General features: G+C 58.1%; 7 protein-coding genes across 7 annotated transcripts; 4 read left to right on the top strand and 3 right to left on the bottom strand.

Moving 5' to 3' along the window:
* Positions 1-1,289: 1,289 nt before the first annotated feature.
* Positions 1,290-2,054, top strand: MKK02DRAFT_20845 (uncharacterized protein; the record flags this gene model as incomplete). Its single annotated transcript, XM_053086322.1, has 2 exons — positions 1,290-1,836; positions 1,936-2,054. Coding segments are annotated over 2 exons (666 nt in total), but the record flags the coding sequence as incomplete, so codon positions are not given.
* A 506-nt stretch (positions 2,055-2,560) lies between these two features.
* MKK02DRAFT_20876 (uncharacterized protein) lies at positions 2,561-2,950 on the bottom strand (the record flags this gene model as incomplete). Its single annotated transcript, XM_053086328.1, has 3 exons — positions 2,561-2,685; positions 2,737-2,808; positions 2,866-2,950. Coding segments are annotated over 3 exons (282 nt in total), but the record flags the coding sequence as incomplete, so codon positions are not given.
* A 435-nt stretch (positions 2,951-3,385) lies between these two features.
* On the top strand, positions 3,386-5,616 carry MKK02DRAFT_20877 (uncharacterized protein; the record flags this gene model as incomplete). Its single annotated transcript, XM_053086329.1, has 7 exons — positions 3,386-3,419; positions 3,477-3,543; positions 3,591-3,704; positions 3,767-4,520; positions 4,571-4,920; positions 4,974-5,385; positions 5,551-5,616. 7 exons carry the CDS (start codon positions 3,386-3,388, stop codon positions 5,614-5,616), a joined length of 1,797 nt encoding a protein of 598 aa, XP_052941861.1.
* A 186-nt stretch (positions 5,617-5,802) lies between these two features.
* MKK02DRAFT_41227 (uncharacterized protein) lies at positions 5,803-6,924 on the bottom strand (the record flags this gene model as incomplete). Its single annotated transcript, XM_053091486.1, has 4 exons — positions 5,803-5,899; positions 5,986-6,268; positions 6,388-6,434; positions 6,485-6,924. The coding sequence occupies 4 exons, from the start codon at positions 6,922-6,924 to the stop codon at positions 5,803-5,805; spliced, it is 867 nt and encodes a 288-aa protein (XP_052941860.1).
* Positions 6,925-7,447: 523 nt separating this feature from the next.
* MKK02DRAFT_41226 (pyridoxal phosphate-dependent transferase) lies at positions 7,448-9,724 on the top strand (the record flags this gene model as incomplete). Its single annotated transcript, XM_053091485.1, has 13 exons — positions 7,448-7,530; positions 7,596-7,726; positions 7,779-7,806; positions 7,862-7,922; positions 7,973-8,029; positions 8,088-8,345; positions 8,392-8,459; positions 8,513-8,698; positions 8,748-8,779; positions 8,829-8,981; positions 9,030-9,357; positions 9,414-9,642; positions 9,692-9,724. 13 exons carry the CDS (start codon positions 7,448-7,450, stop codon positions 9,722-9,724), a joined length of 1,647 nt encoding a protein of 548 aa, XP_052941859.1.
* A 232-nt stretch (positions 9,725-9,956) lies between these two features.
* Positions 9,957-11,197, top strand: MKK02DRAFT_41225 (uncharacterized protein; the record flags this gene model as incomplete). Its single annotated transcript, XM_053091484.1, has 3 exons — positions 9,957-10,085; positions 10,131-10,937; positions 11,144-11,197. The coding sequence occupies 3 exons, from the start codon at positions 9,957-9,959 to the stop codon at positions 11,195-11,197; spliced, it is 990 nt and encodes a 329-aa protein (XP_052941858.1).
* A 954-nt stretch (positions 11,198-12,151) lies between these two features.
* Positions 12,152-12,856, bottom strand: MKK02DRAFT_20897 (uncharacterized protein; the record flags this gene model as incomplete). The annotated part of the gene is made up of 2 exons (XM_053086331.1): positions 12,152-12,319; positions 12,377-12,856. The coding sequence occupies 2 exons, from the start codon at positions 12,854-12,856 to the stop codon at positions 12,152-12,154; spliced, it is 648 nt and encodes a 215-aa protein (XP_052941857.1).
* Positions 12,857-21,547: the final 8,691 nt, after the last annotated feature.

Raw genomic sequence — 21,547 nt, 5'->3', positions numbered from 1 at the left:
GTTCAGGAAAGTATGCCGCTGATGAAGCAGAAGTCGCCCTCTTGTCACGATGGGAGAGGCGGAAGACCAACTCAAGCTGGACGCAGTGCACGAGGTGGTGATCCGCCTGGTTCACTTGGCTGGCCAGACCATGTTGGTCTGCCTGCCCTTCTTCTCTGAGACACAAGGTACCTGGCTCAGACCTAGGCCTGACATTCTCCTTTACGTCGGAGCGAGCAATGCAAATGCGTTGCAAAGCGGGCGGCGGACCGGGCGGGGTAGATCTGAGATCTGACTAGGCATCCCGGGGACCCTGTGCAACTCAGGCCTCAGGAGCGAGGAACTTCTGGGACGCAGCTTCGTGAAGGCGTACAGCCGCATATATTGCCACCAGAAGCTGCAAGTCCTCTTGCGCAACGCAGAAAGGTCCCCTATCTGCCCTCGGCGGTGCAGACTTCCTCCCATGGTCGTTCGCAACTTCGCCACTTTGCCACTACTGTTCGCCACATTCCTCCCGCTTACGAGAACGCCACCGTGCCTGTTCTTACGGTATACTCGGTGCCCCACAGATCACGCCTATCTCCGGTCCGCGCGCGATAAGTGCAGCTGATCTCGTGACCACCGGCCTGTCTCGCAGCACTATCTCTGTGCTTAGCCTAAGCTTAGCGCATCCCGTGGGCGGAGGTAAAAGGGGGGTCATGACCGGTCGTAGCTAGGTCATGGGATCTAGGATCTGGGGTGGTCAGCTTCCCCCTTTGACTCGGCGAACCGAGCCGAGTGCGGGCGGGCGTGGTGGGGTATAAGAGGCCTAGACCCCCGGATGCCATTCACGCTTCGTACATCTACCTCGTACATCCCTTTGACCTGCCTACTGTCTCATTACAGGACCTGCTTGATCCTTACTCTACACCACCCCTTGCACCGCCATACTACCTACCAAGCACCCAAACGAACATCCAGCAAGATGACTAGGACTGAGGTATGTCTCCATCCGCCCTTCCCGCTTGTCTGCATCGGAAGGGGATCCCGCTGACGCGCATATCTCTCTCGTTGATCCCACACCTATGCTCATCTGTATCGCCATACTCGCCTCATCGTCTTGCTCGCTGGCGCTCGCTCCCTTCTGACCTTGACCGACTGCACCATCATCCCGTCATCCCTCCGTGCTCCTCGTATCCCGCGTTGGCTGTCTCCGCTATATTCCTGTGCTCGGTCTCCCCCTGGCACCTCACGATTCCTCGCCTCAACCACGTAATGATTCCGTACCCACTGATCGACCTGATATCACCGTGTCCTTCGACCCTCCTATCACTATCATCCTTGATTTACGCCCATCCACCCGACTTTCCTCGCCCTCTCGGCCACATCCTCACCTCGTCCCGCTCCGCTTCCCCCAACAGCGCAACCAATACCCCGCCGCCCTGCTCAAGGACAAGCACTCCCGCTCCGGGCTCACCAAATCCGACATGCAGCACAAGCAAGGCGCCGGCGCGCACAACTGGGGCTCCATCCGCCAGGTCGGGGACATGGAGAGCCAGGCGGAAGCGGACGCCGGCGAGGGCATGTTCGACATGGACAGAGACAATGATGCGGTCGGAGAGCTCCCGGCCACGCCCAAGCAGCGCGGCGCCGGCAGGGACAACCTGGACATGGCCATGGGTGCGGGAGCCAACAAGGACCTTATGAAGGATGCGATCAGTACCAGTCCGACGGACTCGATGGCCAGCCTCGACTCGGTCTCCCCCAAGGATGGCGGACCGGGCGGGGCTGGCGCCAAGGGCAGAAGGATGAGCAATGTGAGCGATGAGGAGAGGGAGAGGGCCAGGGCCTACAGGGAGGGCGTCATGGCTGGTGGTGGTAAGTCCCTGTGATCCGTTCTTTCCCTTGCTAGCTTTCCCGCTTTCGCTTCTACTCCTGATGCCCCACTCTGCAGAGAACGTCCGTGCTGACTATCAGGTCCCGTCAACCTCGCCAACATCGCCCGGACTTCCTTCGGCGTCGCGTCGCCCCCGAACGGGAATGGGTTTGCTGGGATGGCCGGGACCTCGCCCACCAAGTACAAGTCTGCCGCTTGAATGTAAGTCTTTATCTTCTCTGCTCGGATATTCGCGAAGCTGAGCTGATATGCAGGGAACAGGAGTTTGTGTTACAAAACTCAGCGTGGAGGTTTGACCGTCCAGTCGAGGTTGGTACTAGTTCGGGAAGTCAGGAGGTCAGAAGTACAGGTAGCAGGAAACAAAGGAAACCACATAACGCGTTTGTATACAGATCAGTAAGAAAATGTAGGATAGAAGAAGTACCATGCCATGCAAGCCTTTCGAACATGCTCATTGAAGAGGGAGCGACGAGCCGGCCCGCAGGGGCAGTTATACCAGCTGATCAGTATGAACGGCGCCGGTGGAGTAGTCGACTTCTTTCCGCATCAGTCATCTCAGGCGTCAGATGTGAGTAGGTCTGCTCAGGCCTGCCACTCCGAGATCATACTGCCCCCATACTGTATACATTGGCATAGGCGCGCCCTCTTGCCCGGGATTGGTCGTCGTTTCTTCGCTATTGGAACGGGTTCTCGATTTCTGCAGCATCAGCCCCAGTCTGTCTCACCGTACTTGGAGAACATACCTGCTGATCCATCCGTTGGGCTTATAAGCACCACATTTGGACCTCTGAGCACTACCAGCCCTAAATTTCTAGGCTGCATCGCTCCGTCTGCTATGTCAGCTCGATGTCCCGAACTCTTGGGGGACCATATGAATTCACTCTCATACTCCTCTACCACTTCGTCCATGACCAGGTTCATCAACTGGTCGTACCCCTTCAATATACCCGTGACTGCCCATATCAGCTCTCCCTCTCCCGTCCCACATCAAGGTCCAAAGCAAGACTCACCCTCCCGTCCACCCATGAACTTGACCTTCAACCGCTTATCCACATACTGCGCCAGACTCAATATACTTTCCCTCTTCTTCTTCTCTCCTCCGTCCCTCCCGCCTCCTGCTCCGCCATAGCCTCCGCCGCGGGATGGTCCGCCGCCGCCTCGTGTGGGGGGTCCACCTCTGCCGCCCTGTGGTGTGAGCTTGCTTCAGGCCGATAACAAGGGTCTAGGTTGGCTCACTCTGGATGCCATTTCGATCGTCGGTTGGGCAGATATGGGTTTCCGGCAGTGATGTGTGAGGTAGACCTAGACTGTCGTTGATTGGTGATGACACACGTAGAAGCAAGAGAGATTGATGGTCCAGAGAGCTGTCCAGAGCTCAGCAGCTAGTGGAGGAATGGTGCAGTGGGCGATGCTCCGGGATAATATCGAGAAACCTCCCCCCAACAATTCCACTTGGGTGGACGATCAGCCAGCCAGAGTGGGGGTATCTTCAAGCTACACTATATCATACCGGCAGCTCCATTGTGCAGCATGTCAGACCAGCCACAAGACCTATCATTCAAAGGTGAGCTGGACCGGGCAGGACCGTCGACATCCACCGCTCGCTTAGCTGACCCCTCAGTCCTCAGCTTGCTCAGTAAGGAGCGGGGAGTCTATGGGCTCCGGAATGGCGACCATGAGCGATACAGGTGGGACCACCTCTACGGGTCGGTCAGGAGGAGGGCTGACAGGGCAGGAAACACTGCGGGAACAAGCTGCAGCGGCTGAGGCATGGGACAGGGCTTACGTCCGGAAAGAAGGGGTACAAGAAGCCTGCGGAGGTGACTCTGGCGACTGTCAAGGATGTCAAGTGAGTTCTTGCAGCTGGCGGGGTAGAGCTGCGGTGCTCTGAGGCCATCAGCTGATATATAGGCACCTGCAGCTTCTGCTCTTCTCGGCCGAACGTGCTCTCGCGCACTCGCACGAGCTCAAATCCGCCCTGACCCGCCCCAACCCCCCGGTCGGCGTGTCCAAGAAGGACCAGCTCTCTTGGCTTCGCCGAGCGCACAAATACTCTTCTTCCCTGCACTCCATTTCCTCCGCCCTCGCCTCATCCTCCCGGATGACTCAACAGACCCTCGCCGAAATAACAATCTACCACCTCTCGCTCTCCTCCGAGCTCTCCTTCGAGCGCTCCAACTGGGCCGATGCCATCACGTCCCTCGCGGTCCGTCGTCGTCTCCTCTCGACATTCGCAGAGGCCGCCCGGGACTCATATGACCAAGCCCTAGCTCTGGAGTTTATGGACGCCTACGACCCGCTCATCCGGTTCGCGGCGTACAAGCTGGGCCGGGCCGAGTCGCACGATATCCCCGCGGTCGTTGCGGATATCGATGGGGAGATGCAGGAGGAGGCGTTGCCGGGCGTGGAGAAGCTCGTCGAAGGGCTGAGGGCGGAGTTGGGGAGTCAAGAGGTTGAAGAGGGAAGGCGGAAGTTGGAGGATGTCAAGTTTGCGGGTGAGGCGATAGAGATGCGGTCGGCGGAGATGGTGGGTGTGATGACTAAGGTACAGGCCGCGATGGAGGCTATGGAGGGGAAAGGGAGGGGGATGAGGGGGTGGGATAAGGTGTTGGGTGTCCTCGGCGAGGCGGAGGCGGTAGCGAGAAGACTGGTAGATGATCACGAGGTGAGCTACCAGTTGCCCCATTGTCGCGGGTCATATAGCTTACGGCATAGGCATCCGGCGCGTCCAACCCCCTTAGATCTGCGGAGACCTCTCGCTCCCTCGCTCAGACACATCAATACATTATCCACCTCCTCCTTACCCACCGGATCAGGCGGGACCTCCTCCTCGCTGAGACTCTCCGCTCAACCTCCAAGACCCTCCCTAGCGACATCACGCGATTCAAGGTCCCGGGCGGCAGAGCCAAGCTGGAAGAGGCAGTCAAGACCCTCGCGGGGCTGATTAAGCTGTATGATCAGGTTCTGCAAAGTCTGGGGCAGGTCAAGGGGCTGGGGCTGGTTCAGGAGAGGGAGGAGGTGAGGGTGGGAGTTGAGGGCCTGGAGAGTTATTATCAGGCAACAAGGTATGGGGTTTTCCTGCTATACTGGGTGGGGTTTTTAGAGTAAGGCTGATGAGCAGAAATCTCCTCCTCGCACGCCTACATACCATCCACCCCACACCTTCCTACTCCTCCGCCATCCGACTTCTCGCCCGCTCGTCCTCACTCACTCAACAAGCCCGCTCATCCCTCTTCGAGACCGGACCTATCGCCGAACCCATCACTTCCGCAACAGAAACCGACCTATCAGCTCTCGAATCGGATATCTCTGCACTGGAGAAAGCGGCCAAACGAGCTTTGTTTGCGGAACGAGTGGACAAGCCTGTCTTCTTCGACAATGCCTTCAACTATGTGGAGATGCCGATGGAAGAGCTGGTTTATCGGGCAGGGAAGGGTCCTAAGCCTGCTGCGCCATCGGAAGGCACAGGTGGGGTGGCGGCGGTTGCGGAAGTAGTGGGGCAAGTGGCTGGTAAAAAGGCACAAGAGCTTGTGCAGACGGCCGGCGGTGTGCCAGAGCGGGTGAGGGGGTTGGTTAGGAGTACGAGGGAGAGTACGCCGATGGGTGGGAATGTCCAAGTTAGGACTTGGGGCGGGGATAGGGAGGGAGGGGAAGATGAGGAGGAGGAAGAGGAGGATGAGGATGAAGATATGGAGGAGAAGGAGCAGATCGCGGGGCAGGGGAAGAAGGGGTGGTTGGGAGGATGGTTTGGGAGGGGTTAGTATCTGCCAGTGTGGAGTGGGTTATCATAGGCGTTCAAGATGGACGTTGTGATCTGCGGGGCGGAGTGGATGCAGATGCTGATCTTGTTGACATGTATGGGCCCGTCCACTCAGGCGTCTACTGATCTACTCTTTGAAGCTACTGGTACATATCGATACATCGCCATCAAAACGGAATACAGACTTTTACCGGCCATGTCGTTTCTTGGGCACCTTGACTTTGAGTCCGCCAAAGAATGCCAGTAGGTCGATGGTCGAGATCATGACTGCTGAAGCGAGGACCCTGCATGTCAGTTTCCGCGCCTCTAGTCTCTCTTTAACCGGTGTATCGGCAACAAGTCTGATGATTACAGAAGCGCCAAGACTTACATGTACCCTCCGCTCCCAAAGCTCGCTTCCAATTTCTGCGCTTTGGGCAACTGCGCCACGCCGATAGCCATGACGATGACGATGACGCCTGTGATGCCCTCGGAGAGTAATAACATGGACCGGCCGCCCTTATAACTACGGATGATATCGTAGAGCCTGCGGGTCTCGGCATTCCTCGCCCAGGGCAGGGCATGGGCTCCATCGCCGTGCTTTTCGTCTGTCTCGGGGCAGTATTTGTAGGCGAAGGCGAGGAGAATAAAGTAAGCAAAGATACACAGTATCGCTGGGGATTAGCTAAACGCAGCAGCCAAGGGGTCCTGCGTCGCGGAGGATCGAGGATCTCGTAACGCCGCCTAAGGGTAGGTTCCGGGGCGTTGATATAATGCGGGAGTCGGGACTTACCGAGTATCAGGAAGTGAGAAACGATAGGTAGGACTTTGCCGAGGGCGCTTACTCATCAGCTATCTGATCATTGCTGATGTGCAGAATAATGACTCACGCAGGCATCTCAATCTTCAAGATATCGTCCCCCGGCTCCGCACTTCCCGGTAGCTGCCACCCGATCTTCTTGGTACATTTGCCCGGCTGCTGCATGTCGACCGGATTGAAATTCCACTCACACCACCCAAATGTTCCCAGTCCCCACTTCCTGAGCGTGAACGAAGCTGCGTCGCCTGGTAGGGCGATAGTGGACGTGGATGTCTGGTTGATGTGCACCAGCCAGGGCTTGTTGGAGAGCAACCCGCCAGGTGTGATAGGCGCGGAGGTTGCGGAGGAGGCGTACGCGAAAATGAGTAGGAGAAGGGTGACGAAGCTCAAGATATGAGCGAATACGTGATATACTATGCCATAGCCGAGTCGAGCGATTGGTTTGGAGATCTTCGGGCGGTCGGCGGCCTTGCCATTGGTGGCGACTGCCGAGTCTGCGGCGGCTGTCATTGCGGGGATGGACCCGGGACCGTCGGGGGCGCTTGATGAGATATCAAGGGTAAGTCCTTGGGCTGCTCGAGAGGCTGAGTGGGTGTCCTGCGAATCACCGGAATGTTCACTGGCTGTAGGAAGAATCAAATTGTGCGGTGTAACTCCAGTACAGGCGACGGGTATCAGCAGGTCAGTATAGCTATTTCTCTATCTGGAGGTTCAGGTGTATGAGCTGCGGTACCCATGTAGGAGGTGGACGTGTAAGGTGTATCGCGGAGATCAAGGCGGACTTCGTGAAAGGATTCTGCTCCTCCTAGCCACCGTCGTCACTAAGTGGGAGCCACGTGCGCGGCTATTCTGAAACGGCCCGGAATAGCCTCTTTTGGAAATACCGGCCCAATCAGCAGCCGGTGTATCAGAAATAGATCGACCAGGCACAGCACAGGAACGCCGAAGCCCGAATGACGCTGCGGCTGACATCCACCTCATCGTCGTCCACCTCTCGCTTCTCTCAACCACCCATCATACTCCTCGTGCCAAGATGTCGCTCGCACGACACGTCGACGCTGATAAGCTGATAGCTGAAGCGCGGGACCACCGGATCCACAAGCACACCGGGAAGCGGTACGTCCCTTCCTCCATCCTTGGCGACGAGCAGCCAGGAATGGATCATGCTGATGGAGGCGCAGGTCGGACTTGCACGGCATACCCTATGCCTCCCGCTATGAGATCGATCAGGAGCTCCCGAGGTTCAAGATGCCTGATTCGGGGGTAGACCCGAAGGCTGCTTATCAGCTTTTGCACGATGAGCTGCTTCTCGGTGAGTTTACCAGACGTGTCGGAAGCACCGGAGGGGTAAACTGACGAGGCAGACGGTAACCCCAACATGAACCTTGCATCGTGAGCTTGACCCTACACTCGCCAACGCGAGGTGTGCATGTAGCTTACGATGCAGCTTTGTCCACACATGGGTCCCGGATGAGTGCCAGAAGCTCATGGAGGAGAACCTCAACAAGGTGAGCTACCCGCAACACCAGATTTGAGGAGCGCAAAGCTGATTGATTAGAATTTGGTTGACCAGGACGAGTACCCTGCCGCACAGCAGATTCATGAGCGCTGCGTCGTACGTCTCCTCCCCTCTCTCTTTCCCTCTCACTCCCTTTCACCCAGCTGATCCCCAGTCCATGATCGCCAACCTTTGGCACGCGCCCGGCGACTCATCCGCAGCCATCGGAACAGCCACCACCGGCTCATCTGAAGCCATCATGCTCGGCGGTCTCTCCCTCAAGCGGAGATGGCAGGAGAAGATGAAGGCTGCCGGCAAAGACATCCACCACCCCGGTCCGAACATCGTGATGGGCGCAGAGGCCCAGGTCGCGCTCGAGAAGTTTGCGAGGTACTTTGAGGTCGAGTGCAGGCTGGTCCCTGTTACTCCCGAAGTGAGCTAAAACGCGCCGCATTTTGATTGTCAAGCTGATAAGGTAGAGTAACTTCGTTATGGACGCCAAGGACGCGATGAAATTCGTGGATGAGAATACTATCGGTGTCTTTGTGTGCGTACAGATGGCCGGTTGAATCCCCCCGTAACCGCAAGCTGATCGCACAGCATCCTTGGCTCGACTTACACCGGTGTCTTTGAGTCGGTCACCGAGATGTCGGCCGAGCTCGACAGATACGAGGAGAAGACGGGCATCCATATTCCCATCCACGTAGATGCTGCTTCCGGCGGATTCGTCGCGCCGTTTGCGTATCCGGAGTACAAGTGGGACTTTAAGCTCCCGCGTGTGCAAAGGTGAGCTAATCCTCTGCGATTCTCCTAGGGGTATAGCTGATGAATCCAGTATCAATGCCTCTGGCCACAAGTACGGGATGAGTGAGCACACCAGGATTTCCATCCACCGGGTCACGAAACTGACCTGTAGGTGCCGTCGGTGTCGGATGGATCATCTGGCGCAGCCCTGAGTTCCTGCCCCAGGACCTCATCTTTGAGCTGCACTACCTCGGCCAGACCGACTACTCGTACAACCTGAACTTCTCGCGCCCTGCGCACCCCATCCTTGCCCAGATGTTCAACTGTAAGTCGGTCCGAGCCGTGATAATGCCAGCCAGTAGCTGACGTCCAGTCATCAACCTCGGCTTTTCGGGCTATCGCCGTATCATGCTCAACAACCTGTCCAAAGCGCGACTCGTCTCCCACGCTCTCGAGAACTCGGGCTACTACTCGATCCTCTCCAATGTACACCGCGCCAAGCCCACCCCACCCCTCTCGGAGATGGCGGGGCAGGTCATCAAAGGCCATAACCCGCTGGACGAGGAGGACGCGGCATTCTACAACGAGGGACTCCCCGTCGTCTCCTTCCGATTCACAGACGAGATCAAGGCGCAGTACCCAGAAGTCAAGCAGGCATGGGTGCAGGAGCAGCTTCGCGCTATTGGCTGGATCGTCCCCAAGTGAGCTTCAGTTCTTCGTCCTCTCCAGGTTGATAAACACAGAGCTGACCAGGTAGCTACCCCCTCCCGCCCGCTGCGGAGAATATCGAGATCCTCCGAGTCGTTATCCGCGAATCCCTCTCGGGCGACTTGGTCCGGAAACTCATCACCGACATTCTGCAAGTGACCGAGACGCTTCTCGAGTCGGGCGGACCCAGTTTGAGCATGATGATGGCTGCCAAGACAGCGAACCAGGATAAGAAGTCGGATGAGAAGCACGGGGATCTGGCGAGGGGGGATATCAAGGTGAGTTTGGGAGCGAAAGATATGGGTGAGCGTGTGGCTGATAAGACAGGAGAATACCTCGACCTGGGCCAAGCCTTGTTAGATGCTCGATCATGTCGACGTATGCAGATATATAAGCGCTCACTCAAACATGGACCTAGGCTTACAGCTAAATCCAGGCACGGTGATACACACAAGCGACACACGCTGGCTGTGCCTGGCTGACAAGCTGCCTGGGCTACTACAGCTTCTCGCGTTCTCCTTCTCATCATCACTGAGTTGTGCACCCATCCGGTATCGCAAGTTCGCCCTCAACGTCGATCAGAAGACTAGGGATGAACATACTGGACGATGACGGCGGTGTGCGTGTCGCCGAAGGAGAGTGTGGAGGAGGGATCTCGTCAGCCACTACCATTTCGCGGGATGTCAGGTGGCAGGGTCCTGCTTCCAGCTCGGATGACAGGGTAAGCACAGCTCCTTTCGCTATAGAACGCTGTCTGACATACCAGTTCAGCTTTGAGGAGCTAGATGACTCGGACCACCTGCCGGGAACTCCCCTCATCCAGGAGTCCAACATCGACAATGTCATCCTTCAGATCGAAACCGCCGACGACACCATCCTCTGCATTTCTCGTGCACTTCTGGCCAAGTACTCTCGCTTCATCGCCGAGCTGCCCCCCTTTCTCAGCTCGGACGCAGAGGCCGACGCGACGGGGGACGTCGACGTCATCTCATTCACCATACCCACGGCCACCTCGGGTGGTCTCCAACTCCTCATCGACCTCCTCCAGACCGAGGACTACAGCGACCACGTCCTCCTCCAATCGGACTCCCCTTGGCGCGACCTAGACATCAAGGACCTACCGGACGTCATCAATGCCCTGGACCTCGCCGAGGTGTATGAGATGCCGGCGGTCCCGGGTCTGCTCGTCGAGTCGGCTATCAAACACCTCATCGAGCGACCCTTGCTCGCTTGGGCGGTATGCGGTCTTGCGCGGATGGACCAAACCCCATATACGCGTCTATTGCGCAACTCGTTTGACCTGGTCAGGCATCCCATCCCGGCCTCCGCGCGGACCATAGTCGAGCAATACGTGCCCCGTGCCCTCTTCCATCTGGAGCAGATCCAGCTCGGGTGGAATCGAGCAGCGGCGGAACTTCGCCATGCGCTCAATATGCTCGTCAACACGGGACACGGCCTCGAACCACCCGCTCGGCGCTGTCAGCAGCATCCGTCCCTATCCAGCGTCCGCCGAGATGCGGCGGCTAAGACTGTTCTGGACCTCCTTGCCACTGGCGGATACTCGGCGCCGCTCGTAAGCGTGCAAGACACCATCGAGGAGGTGGTACCGTGTTCAGCCTGCGCATCGCACCTGGCACGGACCCTCCGGCCGGCAGTATATGACTTTGCGAGGAAAGTATCGGTATTAGGTTTTGATAGGGTGGGGTGTATGATCAGGCGGTGTTGTGGCGCGGACACTGTATTCAGCGAAGGTTAGCGATATCAGTAGGACTAGGTCAGGCCATCGGTGGCGCTGCTAGGTCATTGGAGATGAACGAGCGTTGTCTGCGGTAGAGCATATGCAAGGGTCAGTTGGTTTGGGGTCTGGCCAGGCCCGATCTGCTCACGAAGCCGACAAGCCAGTGCAGTGCCTCTTCCGCTTGGCAAGACGCAAGATCGTTATTCCGCATATGATCACCATCAAGATCCTACAAACCCGCTTCCCCTGCTGATATCCGGCACCTTAACGCTCCCCTTCCCATCCAAAAACATCTTGCTCAGCCGTACCCCTCCACCCCGACTCATCGTCCCTTCCCGCATCGTCCGCTCCCTCCTTGTCACACCACCATGTATAGATCGAATCGCCTCGTCCAGCTCTCCTTTGGACAACGTCCCGCGTACCGTGCCTTTTGCACGCGCCATGGTCCCCATTCGACCGAAGCGTGATGTGCCCGCCTGCCCCTTCTCGCCGGGCGGCAAGAGCAACGAAGGGGTCGGTAACGCCTTGAGCGTGCTGGCCTGCGAAGTGTCCGACCCCTGTATCTTGTGCCCCGCTGGCTTGTCCTTCTCCTCTGCATCCGCCTCATCCCCCGTAATTTTGGCCGCTGCAGCCGCGAGAAGTCTCGCCTGCCCGTTGACGCGCTCCCCGGGATTCGGGCGGCCTTTGACCTGTTTCGCCGAGGATGATGCCTGGAGGAGGTGGCGACTCATCTCCGCTGCAGCCTTCTGCAGTCCCGCCGAGAATCCCGCAATGATACCGAAGAGATCCTCGATCTTGCCATCTTTGCCTTCGCCAAAGAAGCCAAGGAGGGAAGTCGCGTCGGTCTGAAGCTCGGCGCGCATTCGGAGAAGCATGTCGATTTGCGGCTCAGCGATGCGGACGAAGGGAGAGAGGGTGGATGTTAAGGCGTCGACATCGGTGAGAGGAGCTGAGCGGTGGACTTCGAGCTCAGATTGCGCATGTTTGAGACCGCGCTGGAGGGTATCGATAGAGGTGACGAGCTCGGAAAGATCCACTACGATTGTCAGCTACAAAGGGGTGGCACTGGACGGGGTCAACTCACACCTAGCTGCAGCTTCGAGACTTGACATCTCCTCCGAGAATAGAATCAACTGCGCATTGACCTTCAACAGCGTCGAAGCGAGGTAGTGCAGCAGGGTCGGACACTTTGGCTGACTCGTCCGCGTCTCTTTCATCTGCACCCTAAGCGACGTCCGCTAGCAGATGTGATCTACAGCCGGGGAAAGCCTCACCTTGAGCAGATCACCCATTCTGAAACCCATCGCGTTTCCCCTGAACGTTCCCCCATTCAACCTATTCCCCAACCTCAGAACGAGCGCCAGCACCTCTCGAAACCGCTCACTCTCCCGCACCTCCATCATCGCCGACCTCAAGATCGCCAGATCCGGTACCAGCTCCGCGATATGCAACTCGAACCGCTGCTTGAAAACCATCGCCTCGATCCTGTCCTTGATGCGCGGAATGGTGCTGATCTCTCGTAGGAATGAGTCCGGCTTGGCAAGCTTAGTAATGCCCCCATCGAAAGTGCGGAGGCGCTCTGCTTCTTCTGGTGAAGGAAGCATGCGGACGAGCATGGCGAGGTCGTCGACTGAAAGTGTCTCCTCGTCACATTCGAGTATGGCCGTCTTGATGCGGAGAGGGGAGAGTCGAAGGCGAGCGAGCATGATTCCGACGTTGTTTGATCGAGCTGAGATGTCAGTTTCAGCCCGCATGCGGGTCAGGAAGCAGCTTACTGATATCCAGCACAGAGATCACCGTCGGAACACGGCTCGCTGCAGGTGTTCGGCTAGCTTTGGCTGGCGCATCCATGCGGAACACCTCGATGACATCCTCAAAGTAGTCGCCCTCGTCTTCTGTGGCTAGTGTCTGCCAGACTGTGCCCTGGCTGTTCATGGGCGTCATCTTGGACCAGAAGAAGGGCTGTATCCATCAGCAAATACCCTTATGATATCTACGGATGTGTCTTGACTCACTTTCAGTTTCGGACCGGGAGGCGGCGTAGGCTTGAGCGTGGTCTGACGGCTGAGCCCGGGCCGAGCCGCTGGAGGCGCTAGGGCTGGTGGAGGGGGTGGAGGCGGTGGGCCCATAAGACCATTAGCCTTGGCAAGGATCTGAGCCAAATGTGGAGGTGGAGGGGCCGGGGGCGGTGGTGGCGGCAGAACACCCTGGGTCTGGATGCTGAGCGGTAGTACAAGCTGCGGGGGCGGAGCTGCTGGAGCTGGCGGCGGAGTAGGAGGCACCCTAGTCGAACTAGACTGAGGACTCTTTCCTGGCGGTATTGAAAGAGGAGGGGGCGGAGGCGGTGGTGGTGGTGGCGGCGGAGGGGGTGAGGGAGCTGGTCGGACATGAGGAGCCAGTGAGATAGGTTGATGGCTGGAGGGAGAAGCGGCTGACGGGGGTGGTGGCGGCGGCGGCGGCGGCGGGGGAGGAGGTGGTATAGGTACAATGGAGGTGGGCGATGAGGTAGAGCTTGAGAAAGAGTCCGGCATGGAAGGCGGAGGAGGTGGTGGGGATGGAGCTGGAGCTGGGGGAACGGGCGCCGCTGGAGCTGAATGAGAAGCTGCGATGTCCGACGCGGGTGCTGGCCCGACCCGTAGCGAAACGGGAGACTCCGTGCCTGTATTGCCTGGACTGTACGAGGAGTATGAGGAGGCCGAGAGCCCGTCTTGTCCCGCGTGAACAGCAGCCTCGGTCGAGACAGCCGCGCTCTCGACCGGCTCCTCTCTTCTTCCCAGAACCGCCGTGGCCTGAGACTTCTGCAGTCGCAACTTCAACTCCGCCACCTCCTCCTGCAGAGTCGTGATGGCTTCGGCCTGCTTGACGAAATGGGCGACTGCCAAGCTGGCTACCGCCTGAGCGTCAGGCTTCGGCTCCTTTGCGTTGGGGTCGTTGGTCGGCATGTCGTCGGCTACGACGGCAATCAAACGGCTTCGAACGATCTCGAGGGCGCGCTCGAGGTACGAGATAGTCTTGCTCTGCTCGGACAGCTGAGCCTCTCTCTCCGATATCTGTATATGTCAGCGTCCCCCATGCGCGTCGCACACCAGCTCAAATCAACAAGGTTGACGTACCACTTCTCGTGCAACGTGGATCTCCTCGAGCAGGTTCCCCGCCCTGAGCTGCTCCCGATCCTTCTGGCTTTCTTGCACGCCGATATCCGGATCGCTAAAGGCATCTGGAAGATTGTCTCGGGTGACAGCCAGGAATTGCACCAGTATTAATCCTATGTCACTCCTGTTACCTCAGCTGATGATACGGCAATATAGCTCGACGCGCACTTACAGGTCAATCGCTCTAGCGAGATCCTCCGCCAATCTGGCAAGCAGACTGATCGAATGCGCAGGTAGGTCGCTGTCAATATTAGCCAGGGCTTCTAAGCAAGGCGACGAGCTCACTCTTCGGCTGCAATCTGCAGAATCATCCGACACTGCTCCACCAGCTCCTGCAGCTGAGGCGATACCTCTGGGTGTTGGTCGCACGCCCGAACAAGCTCATTTGATGATGCTTGGAGAGGCGTCAAAGCTTCCTGGAGATGGACGCCCCTCATCGCCTGGAAGTCCTCCTCGGTCTCGTCAAGGTAGACGCTCATTTGACGCTTGAAGCTATCGGGACATGACCGATCGTGGAGCGACTAGCAGATCAGCGTTGCTCTCCGTAGCTCGATGCAGGCCTACTCACATCCAAGACCTCATTTAGCCCTCGGCGGCGCAGCTCTCCGCGCAAACTACACCGCTCCTCCAGTAGATCCGCCGCTCCCACTAGCGCGTTCACAAATGCTAGAGCACCCGTTCGCCAATCCCATACCCCGCTGTCCGCTTCCTCCCCGGCAACCGGTATCAAACTTCGTATGAGCCACTCGAAGCGATAAGCCTCCTCCGTGAGCAGCGCCGACTCCGAAAGGGCATCGACGACGAGCGGCTGGCCTTCCTCGGCTGATAGTACGCAAAGCGCCGAAAGGAGATCGATGACCTGTAGTCGGAGCTTGAGATTTGGGGTGTGAATGGCCAGGGCGATAGAGTCGATGAGAGGAGGCCGGTCGAGCACTTCGCTGAAGCCGCGCTAGCACGTCAGTATATACCTCTTCGAGCTGCGGGACGTACTCACGTTGGTGTTCATGACAGCACGAAGAGATTTGATGATCTCGGCAATAGCCTGCTCGTTGATGTCTCCTCCATCTCTGGCCTTCAGACTGGCCTGGCGAAGGTGAAGGGCAAGAGCATCGGGGCCCTGTAGGTCGAGCAGCTGATCGACCCAAGATGTGCTGGCTGTGGCGAGAGCGATCCGAAGTGCAAGTAGTGCTTTGACCACAGCGGGACTGATTGCCTTGCTGCGGCGCGTCAGCTCGTTCGATGTAGGTCAAACAGCAGAAAGGTAGACTTACGCTTGCCTGATCGGCTTGAGCAGAGCTTGAGGCGAACCATCATCTCCAGCCTCTCCCGCCCACCAGCCCCACAGCCCGCCCGTGACCTGCTTCTCTAGCGGGACTTCGCTGACTTCCGAGAGACTGGACACACTTCGGGTAGGCGAGCGAACCGTGTAGCTCAGCTGATCGACCGCCGTCTCCTGAGATCCCCCACCAACGACCCAGCTGCCCAGACTGGCTATAGAGAGCTTCTTTCCCCAACCCCCTGTATTCTTCGAGGTCGTCGCACTAGACGACTCCACCGACGCCCCCGTCATCTGAGGTATGAGTCGAGCGAGACCGGCGCTGGCCGAGAGCGAGGTGAAGATGGGGGATGTTACCATTGGAGGAGATTGTATCGGCTCAGCGCGACGGGGAGTGAGAGGTGGAGGGACCGGAGATGAAGGATCTTGGGGCGGTGGGGGACTCATGAAGAGCGCTTCGAGCGAGCTGCCAAGACTCGTGCCCCGGGAGGTGCGTCTTGCGCGGGAAATGGCCGGACCTCCATCCGCGTCGTGCGGATGGTGCGAATTCTCGCGAGAGGGCGGAGGCGCCGGATGTCGGTTTGCGTCCTCGTGCTGGTGGAATAAGCCCGATAGGCGAGATGAGCCGCTGACCTGATGCGAGGACGTGCCACCGGAGTACTGCCGAAGCCAAGGCGTTCCCGCGTCGGAAGCGTCATCCATCTCGATGATGTCCCCCGATACGGAGGTCTTGCTGCCAGCGAGAAACCCTCGCCTTCCGCGTGTGTCATCCTTCTCCAGCAGCCAGTCTGTATCCACCGATATCTCCAGCTTCATCTCTCCGTCTCTGGATACCACATCCTGCTCTCCTCTTCCTGGGTCACTGGACCGGATCCTCCACCTCACCTCGCTCCGACCCTTCAAAGTCCCTTCGTCTTCCCGCTCGCTCGCGCTGGTCACACTGGCCGCGCGAGACCTGCCGGGTCCGATCAGATCGGTCTCGCGTACCGGTAGGCCGAGGTCCGATATGACGTTAGCTAGGACGGAGGACAGAGTTTGGTCGGGGTAGGTGGGGTATTTGAAGCGAAGTGGCTCGCTGGAGGTGGTGTTCGGGAGCTCGACAGCGATGGGAGTGAGGCGGGCGAGAGGAGGGAGCAGTCGGTATATGGGAGCTCCCCTTGGGTCCGCGACGAAGTTTGCGTCGATGGGACCTGAAGCGGGTCAGCGGAGCTCAGTCGACGAGGCCGAAACTTACATGGGGAAAACGCCTTGATCTCTTCCTCGGTCCACCAGCCAGATCCTCTGCATCTCGGGACCGGCCATAAGGCGTATCCTCGGGCAAGCTCCGTCCCACCTGTTCTAAGCTCCCATTGGCCATGCCCTTCCGACTCGCCACCGAGCTCGGCCTCATCCAAGATCCTGCGTAACAAGCCATCCGCCGTCTCGTCGTGTATTGCCTCGAGCTCCAGAGTCAACCCATCCGCTAAGATGATACATAGGGACGCCGCATCGACTGCGCCTACTTCTGCCGCTGCCATATCATGGCCCGTGCTGTTGTGATTGGGGGAGGGCGTCTTGCTTGTCTGGCCGAGTTCGGGGTGATATGGAGATCGCTTGGGAAGTAAGCGGTTGATATTGGAAGCCACGGTGAGGACGTGGAGATCCGGCACTGAGGATCGTGGGTATGGGTAGATGTTGATGGTATGCTGGGGTGTCAATGGATCAAGAAGTTTATCGTCAGATCTGAAACAGCGAAGGGGTCTGTGATCAGCGCAGGGGTGAGCCCCTCCTTTCTGCCAAACCTTAGTTTCGTGCGCTGAGTCGAGCAGCTGCAGCTTCAGGATGATTCTACCTTCGCTGGAGCGGCCATCTTCCGACGTTCAAGCCGACGGTCACGTCCATCATAGCGGACATCTGTCTATAGCGTACATATACAAGACATCTTCTAGAACTTATCCTTCCTCTCGCCGACCCGACGCGTTCACCCACTCCCGTAGCCGGAACCAAATAGCAATTCTGAAACGCGTCAATTACGTACACCTTGTGGCAGATATGAAAGTGGCGCCACGTACCTCTCACCGCACGCCACCGGCCGCTTCCCACAAGGTTTCACCACTTGATGCGCGCCCACACAGCCGACCATGCCGCCACCATTAGATCCCATACCACCAGTACAGCCCACATCGCCGGTAGCGTCATCACGAAGAAAAAGATGTTGGCCCCAGTGACAGCTTCTACGCCCGAAACACCGCCAAGGAACAAAGTGGCTTGCTCGCGGACAAAGTCGAAGAAGCAGGCGACCGTAAGGAAGGGAACGAGGATGGCAGTGGCGAAGAGCAGTCTCCATAGCCACCCAGGAAGGAAGTTGCGGACCGTCCGGGGGATGCCCGTCAACACCTTCCACCATGATCTTCGGGCGGCTCCGGTATGTATTACTTCATCGGCTTCGGGGTCAAATAAGGAGTACAGGGCGTAGGCGATGATCGGTATAGCGATGAGGAGGAAGATGTGGACAATCCCGAAGCCGACGGCTGGTGATAGGCTTCCGGCGACTTCGGAGAATCGATCGACGCTCAAGCTCTTGTCATTTGGGCCGAGGGGCTTGATGGGAGTACTGTTCGCTAGAGTGGCGGCCTGGACCGCATAGTAGCCTAATACACAGGTCACTGCCATAGCCGCAAGTAAGAGGACGAGCTTGAGTACCAGCGTCATACCTCCGCTTCGAAGGACGCCGAAAGGGTTGCGGAGCTGTACCCCCATAAAAAGGGCTTGTCCGCCGACTTTGAGGCAGCCAAGGAGAAGGCGCGGAGCAGCCCAAATCCAGCCTCCAACTCGTCTCACCCGTCTCCCTACCGCCTTTAATCTCCCCCGGTACCCGCCAGGATACTTAGGTGCTCCCGCCACATCCACTGCCGTGGCACAGCTGACCGCAATGAAGGGTATACCCAGTGCGATCCATACGTTCAGCAGCAGGAAGGCCGCCCCCTCGCCGTTTTCCAGTACTCCTGGGACTTTTGATACCCAGCTCTGGAGTAAAGCCGAGTCCGGCGTGAGATCGTCCCGTTGGTCGAGTCCCGCGGTCTGGGATAACAAGAGGCGGTACGCTTGGATTTGGAAAGTGGCTGTGATAATACCGGCGGATGATGTGGCTGAGAAAAAGGAGGCCACAGGTGCGTTCTTGCATACTGAGCCGACATATCTGGCCGAGCGGACCAGAACACTTTGCGGAGAGACAGGACCAGGCTTATCGATGGAGGTATCCTCAACGATTTTTGTGGTCATCTTTTGCTTCTTTTTCTTACTTGAAGCACCCTTGGTCGGCATGTTCGCAAAGACCGCCTTATTCTGTGTAATCTTGCTTCCGGGACCTCTGACATGGTCCCTACCAGCTCTCACGACGACCGGTACAGAGCTCACCGTGCTCTCGTTCGTGCTCTCGTTGGGAATGCGCGCGAGAATGCCCTGGAGATGCTCCATGGTGATACCGTGGACGTCCTTGACGTTGTCTTCGTCCTTTATGACTGTGATCAAACCTTGTGCCTTCGCCTCCTTCAGCATGATGGCTGCCTCCTCCGCCGTGACCCTAGTTCCGCCCCCTTTTGACTCCTCAGTCCTCCGCTGTTTCGACCGGGAGACCGTAGGGTCCTTGAGACCGACCGCGGCTTCAGACCCGGGCTCGCCGTCGGGCTCCTCGATACCAGCACTGGCCGATGTCTCCGGTATGCCGTCCTGCGGCACACCCCTACCTGTGGGCTGGATCGGCGTCCGCTGTACTTCCTGCCTCCCCGCCGCGTCTGCAAGCCTAGACTCGTTGTGGGAGGCTTTCAATTGCAAAGTAGCTGCCTGAGTTGGAGATCGATCCCAGAAGCTGCCGTCGGACTCAACTTCTGACTCGGAGGTGGGATAAAAGAAGCTCTGTTGCTGGTCACTGACTTTTGTGGGCTTGGCATCGGCTTCAGTTCCAGTCCCCCTGGTCTCCACCTGCCTCACCGCCTCTCGCCCTCTCGCCTCTTCCGCAACTTTCTCTCCTAAGCCGCCAATGCTGTGGCTCAACGGCAGAGTCCCTGCCATCTCCAGCTTTCCGTCCCTGCCATCGATGTTCTTGGCCTGAACGACGTTGGGTGGCACAGGCTCATGTCCTCCCGATTGGATACTGCTCGTTTCACCGGACGCATCTCTCGCACCCTGCTTCTTCCTCCTTTCTCGCTTCGCCTCCGCCTCCTGGAGCTCCTGAGACACTCTTTTTGCTTCCCTCTCCACAATCCTCGCAGGAGGGATCTTTTCAGCTTGTGAGACTTTCAGGATCCTAGCCAGATCTCCGGCGATCTGCTTGGTTGTCGAATCCGCGGCCATGCCAGACCCCTCGCCCCCGTCAGCTGTAGCCGAGGCTGGCGGAATGGAGGGCCCGTCGGCGCGTCCGGACGAGGCTGGTATATTGGCTTCGTCTGCGGCAGGCTCGCTGCCATTGGTCGACGTGTCCGCTTGATTGAAGGAGATCATATCCTTCGCGGTCGGCTTGTTGCCTGGCGCCCGTCGTGGTCTCCCTGCGGACTCATCTAGATCGCCCCATCCGTTCTTGTCCCCTTCTAGCCCTCCCAGCTGAGCGCCCCCCCGTTTTCCCTGTTCTGCACTCCGGACGTCTCCCGGATCCCGAGAGTCTACATCAGGCTCTATCTCATCATTATCTAGCACAAACTCTCGCCAAAAGGGGGTTGAGTTTCTCTCAATATCTCTCGCCTTCTGCTGTGCTACTCGAAGCCGTGCAGCTTGCTGTTTTTTCAACCGTTCAGATTGGCTCTTCGCTTCAATTTGGGCAGCGACCATTGTGGTCATTTTATCTAGCCCATCTTCTTGCTCTTTGTCATCGTGATCGCGCCCCCCTCTTTGCTTTGCGCCATGCTCCAAGTCCTCGAGAGGAGGCTCGGTGGCCGCTACTCCCCTCGTAAGATCGCTCGTAGCACCCTCGCGAGTGTCGGTACCGAGCGGGAATACGACGATAGGGACGGTCTCGTCCTGCTCAGCAGTCATCGTGGACGCTCCGGCAACATGTGTGGAGCTTGATTGCTCCGTCGTCTGATCGAGATAGGGCTTTGCCTTCTTGGATACCGGTGGGGGCTTCCCGACTGGTAGGCCGTACCCATCCATTCCAGGATGGTTCAGCTTCATGTGGGCCCCGTCGACTGTAACTCCTTCCGGAGCGATGACTGCCGGTGTAGTCGAGGTCGCAGCTTGCTTCGCCTGCAGTGCGGCTGCAGCGCGTGCGGCACTCTCGCTCTCACGGATTCTGGCGGCTTCAATTCTTCTGTTCCCCCTTCGTGCTTGCCAGGGAATTGCGCCAATATCCTGCACGTCCTCGTCCGGCTGTCCACCTGTGACTTTAGACTCCCTATCGTTATCGGCAACGTGCCCAGGAGCTCCGTCCTCGAGATCAAGCGGGACTACCGGCTGGTCTCTTGCGGTTGAGGGCGCCTTTTCTGGGTGTGCGGTCACTTTGCGATCTACAGATATCAGCTACAGCCGAGTTGACATCAGCGACGTACCTCTTTCTAGGGGTCTCAGAGGTACTACGGGCGGTGCGTGGGCTACAAACTTCCCGCTATCTTGCGCGCCGGTGAAGGTATCCTCAAGGATCTTCTCCATCGATTCAGGCTTCACCTCCGCCTCATCCGGCCTATCCGTGATGTGAGTGATAGGAGCAGGGTCTGTGACTGCGGGTGGTCCGACAGGAGCAGCTTCTCCCCTCTGGGTAACAACAGCGGCTGGAGGATCAGCGGATACTCTTAGGCTGAATTGTATTGAAGTGTACTGACGCGTGTATATGATCTCGGGTCCCTTTACGTTCGCACCCGCTGCCTTGGTGTCCTCGCGCTCCGGCACGATGTCCACCGATTCCGGTTCCCTCAAACTTTCCTCCCCCGCCTGTCTCTCTGTCCCTACCCTCGCCTCCTCCGCAATCCTCGCCGCCTGCTCTGCTTGCGCCTTCGCTGCTTCCAGTTCTGCTCTTCGGTTTGCGTTTGCTGTGCGATTGGATCTCAGAG

This window comes from Dioszegia hungarica (assembly GCF_025882075.1).
Source record: "Dioszegia hungarica strain PDD-24b-2 chromosome Unknown MKK02contig_31, whole genome shotgun sequence".
Lineage (NCBI taxonomy): Eukaryota > Fungi > Basidiomycota > Tremellomycetes > Tremellales > Bulleribasidiaceae > Dioszegia > Dioszegia hungarica.
Note: the sequence above shows the minus strand (reverse complement) of the source record. Positions and strands in the feature narration are given on the sequence as shown.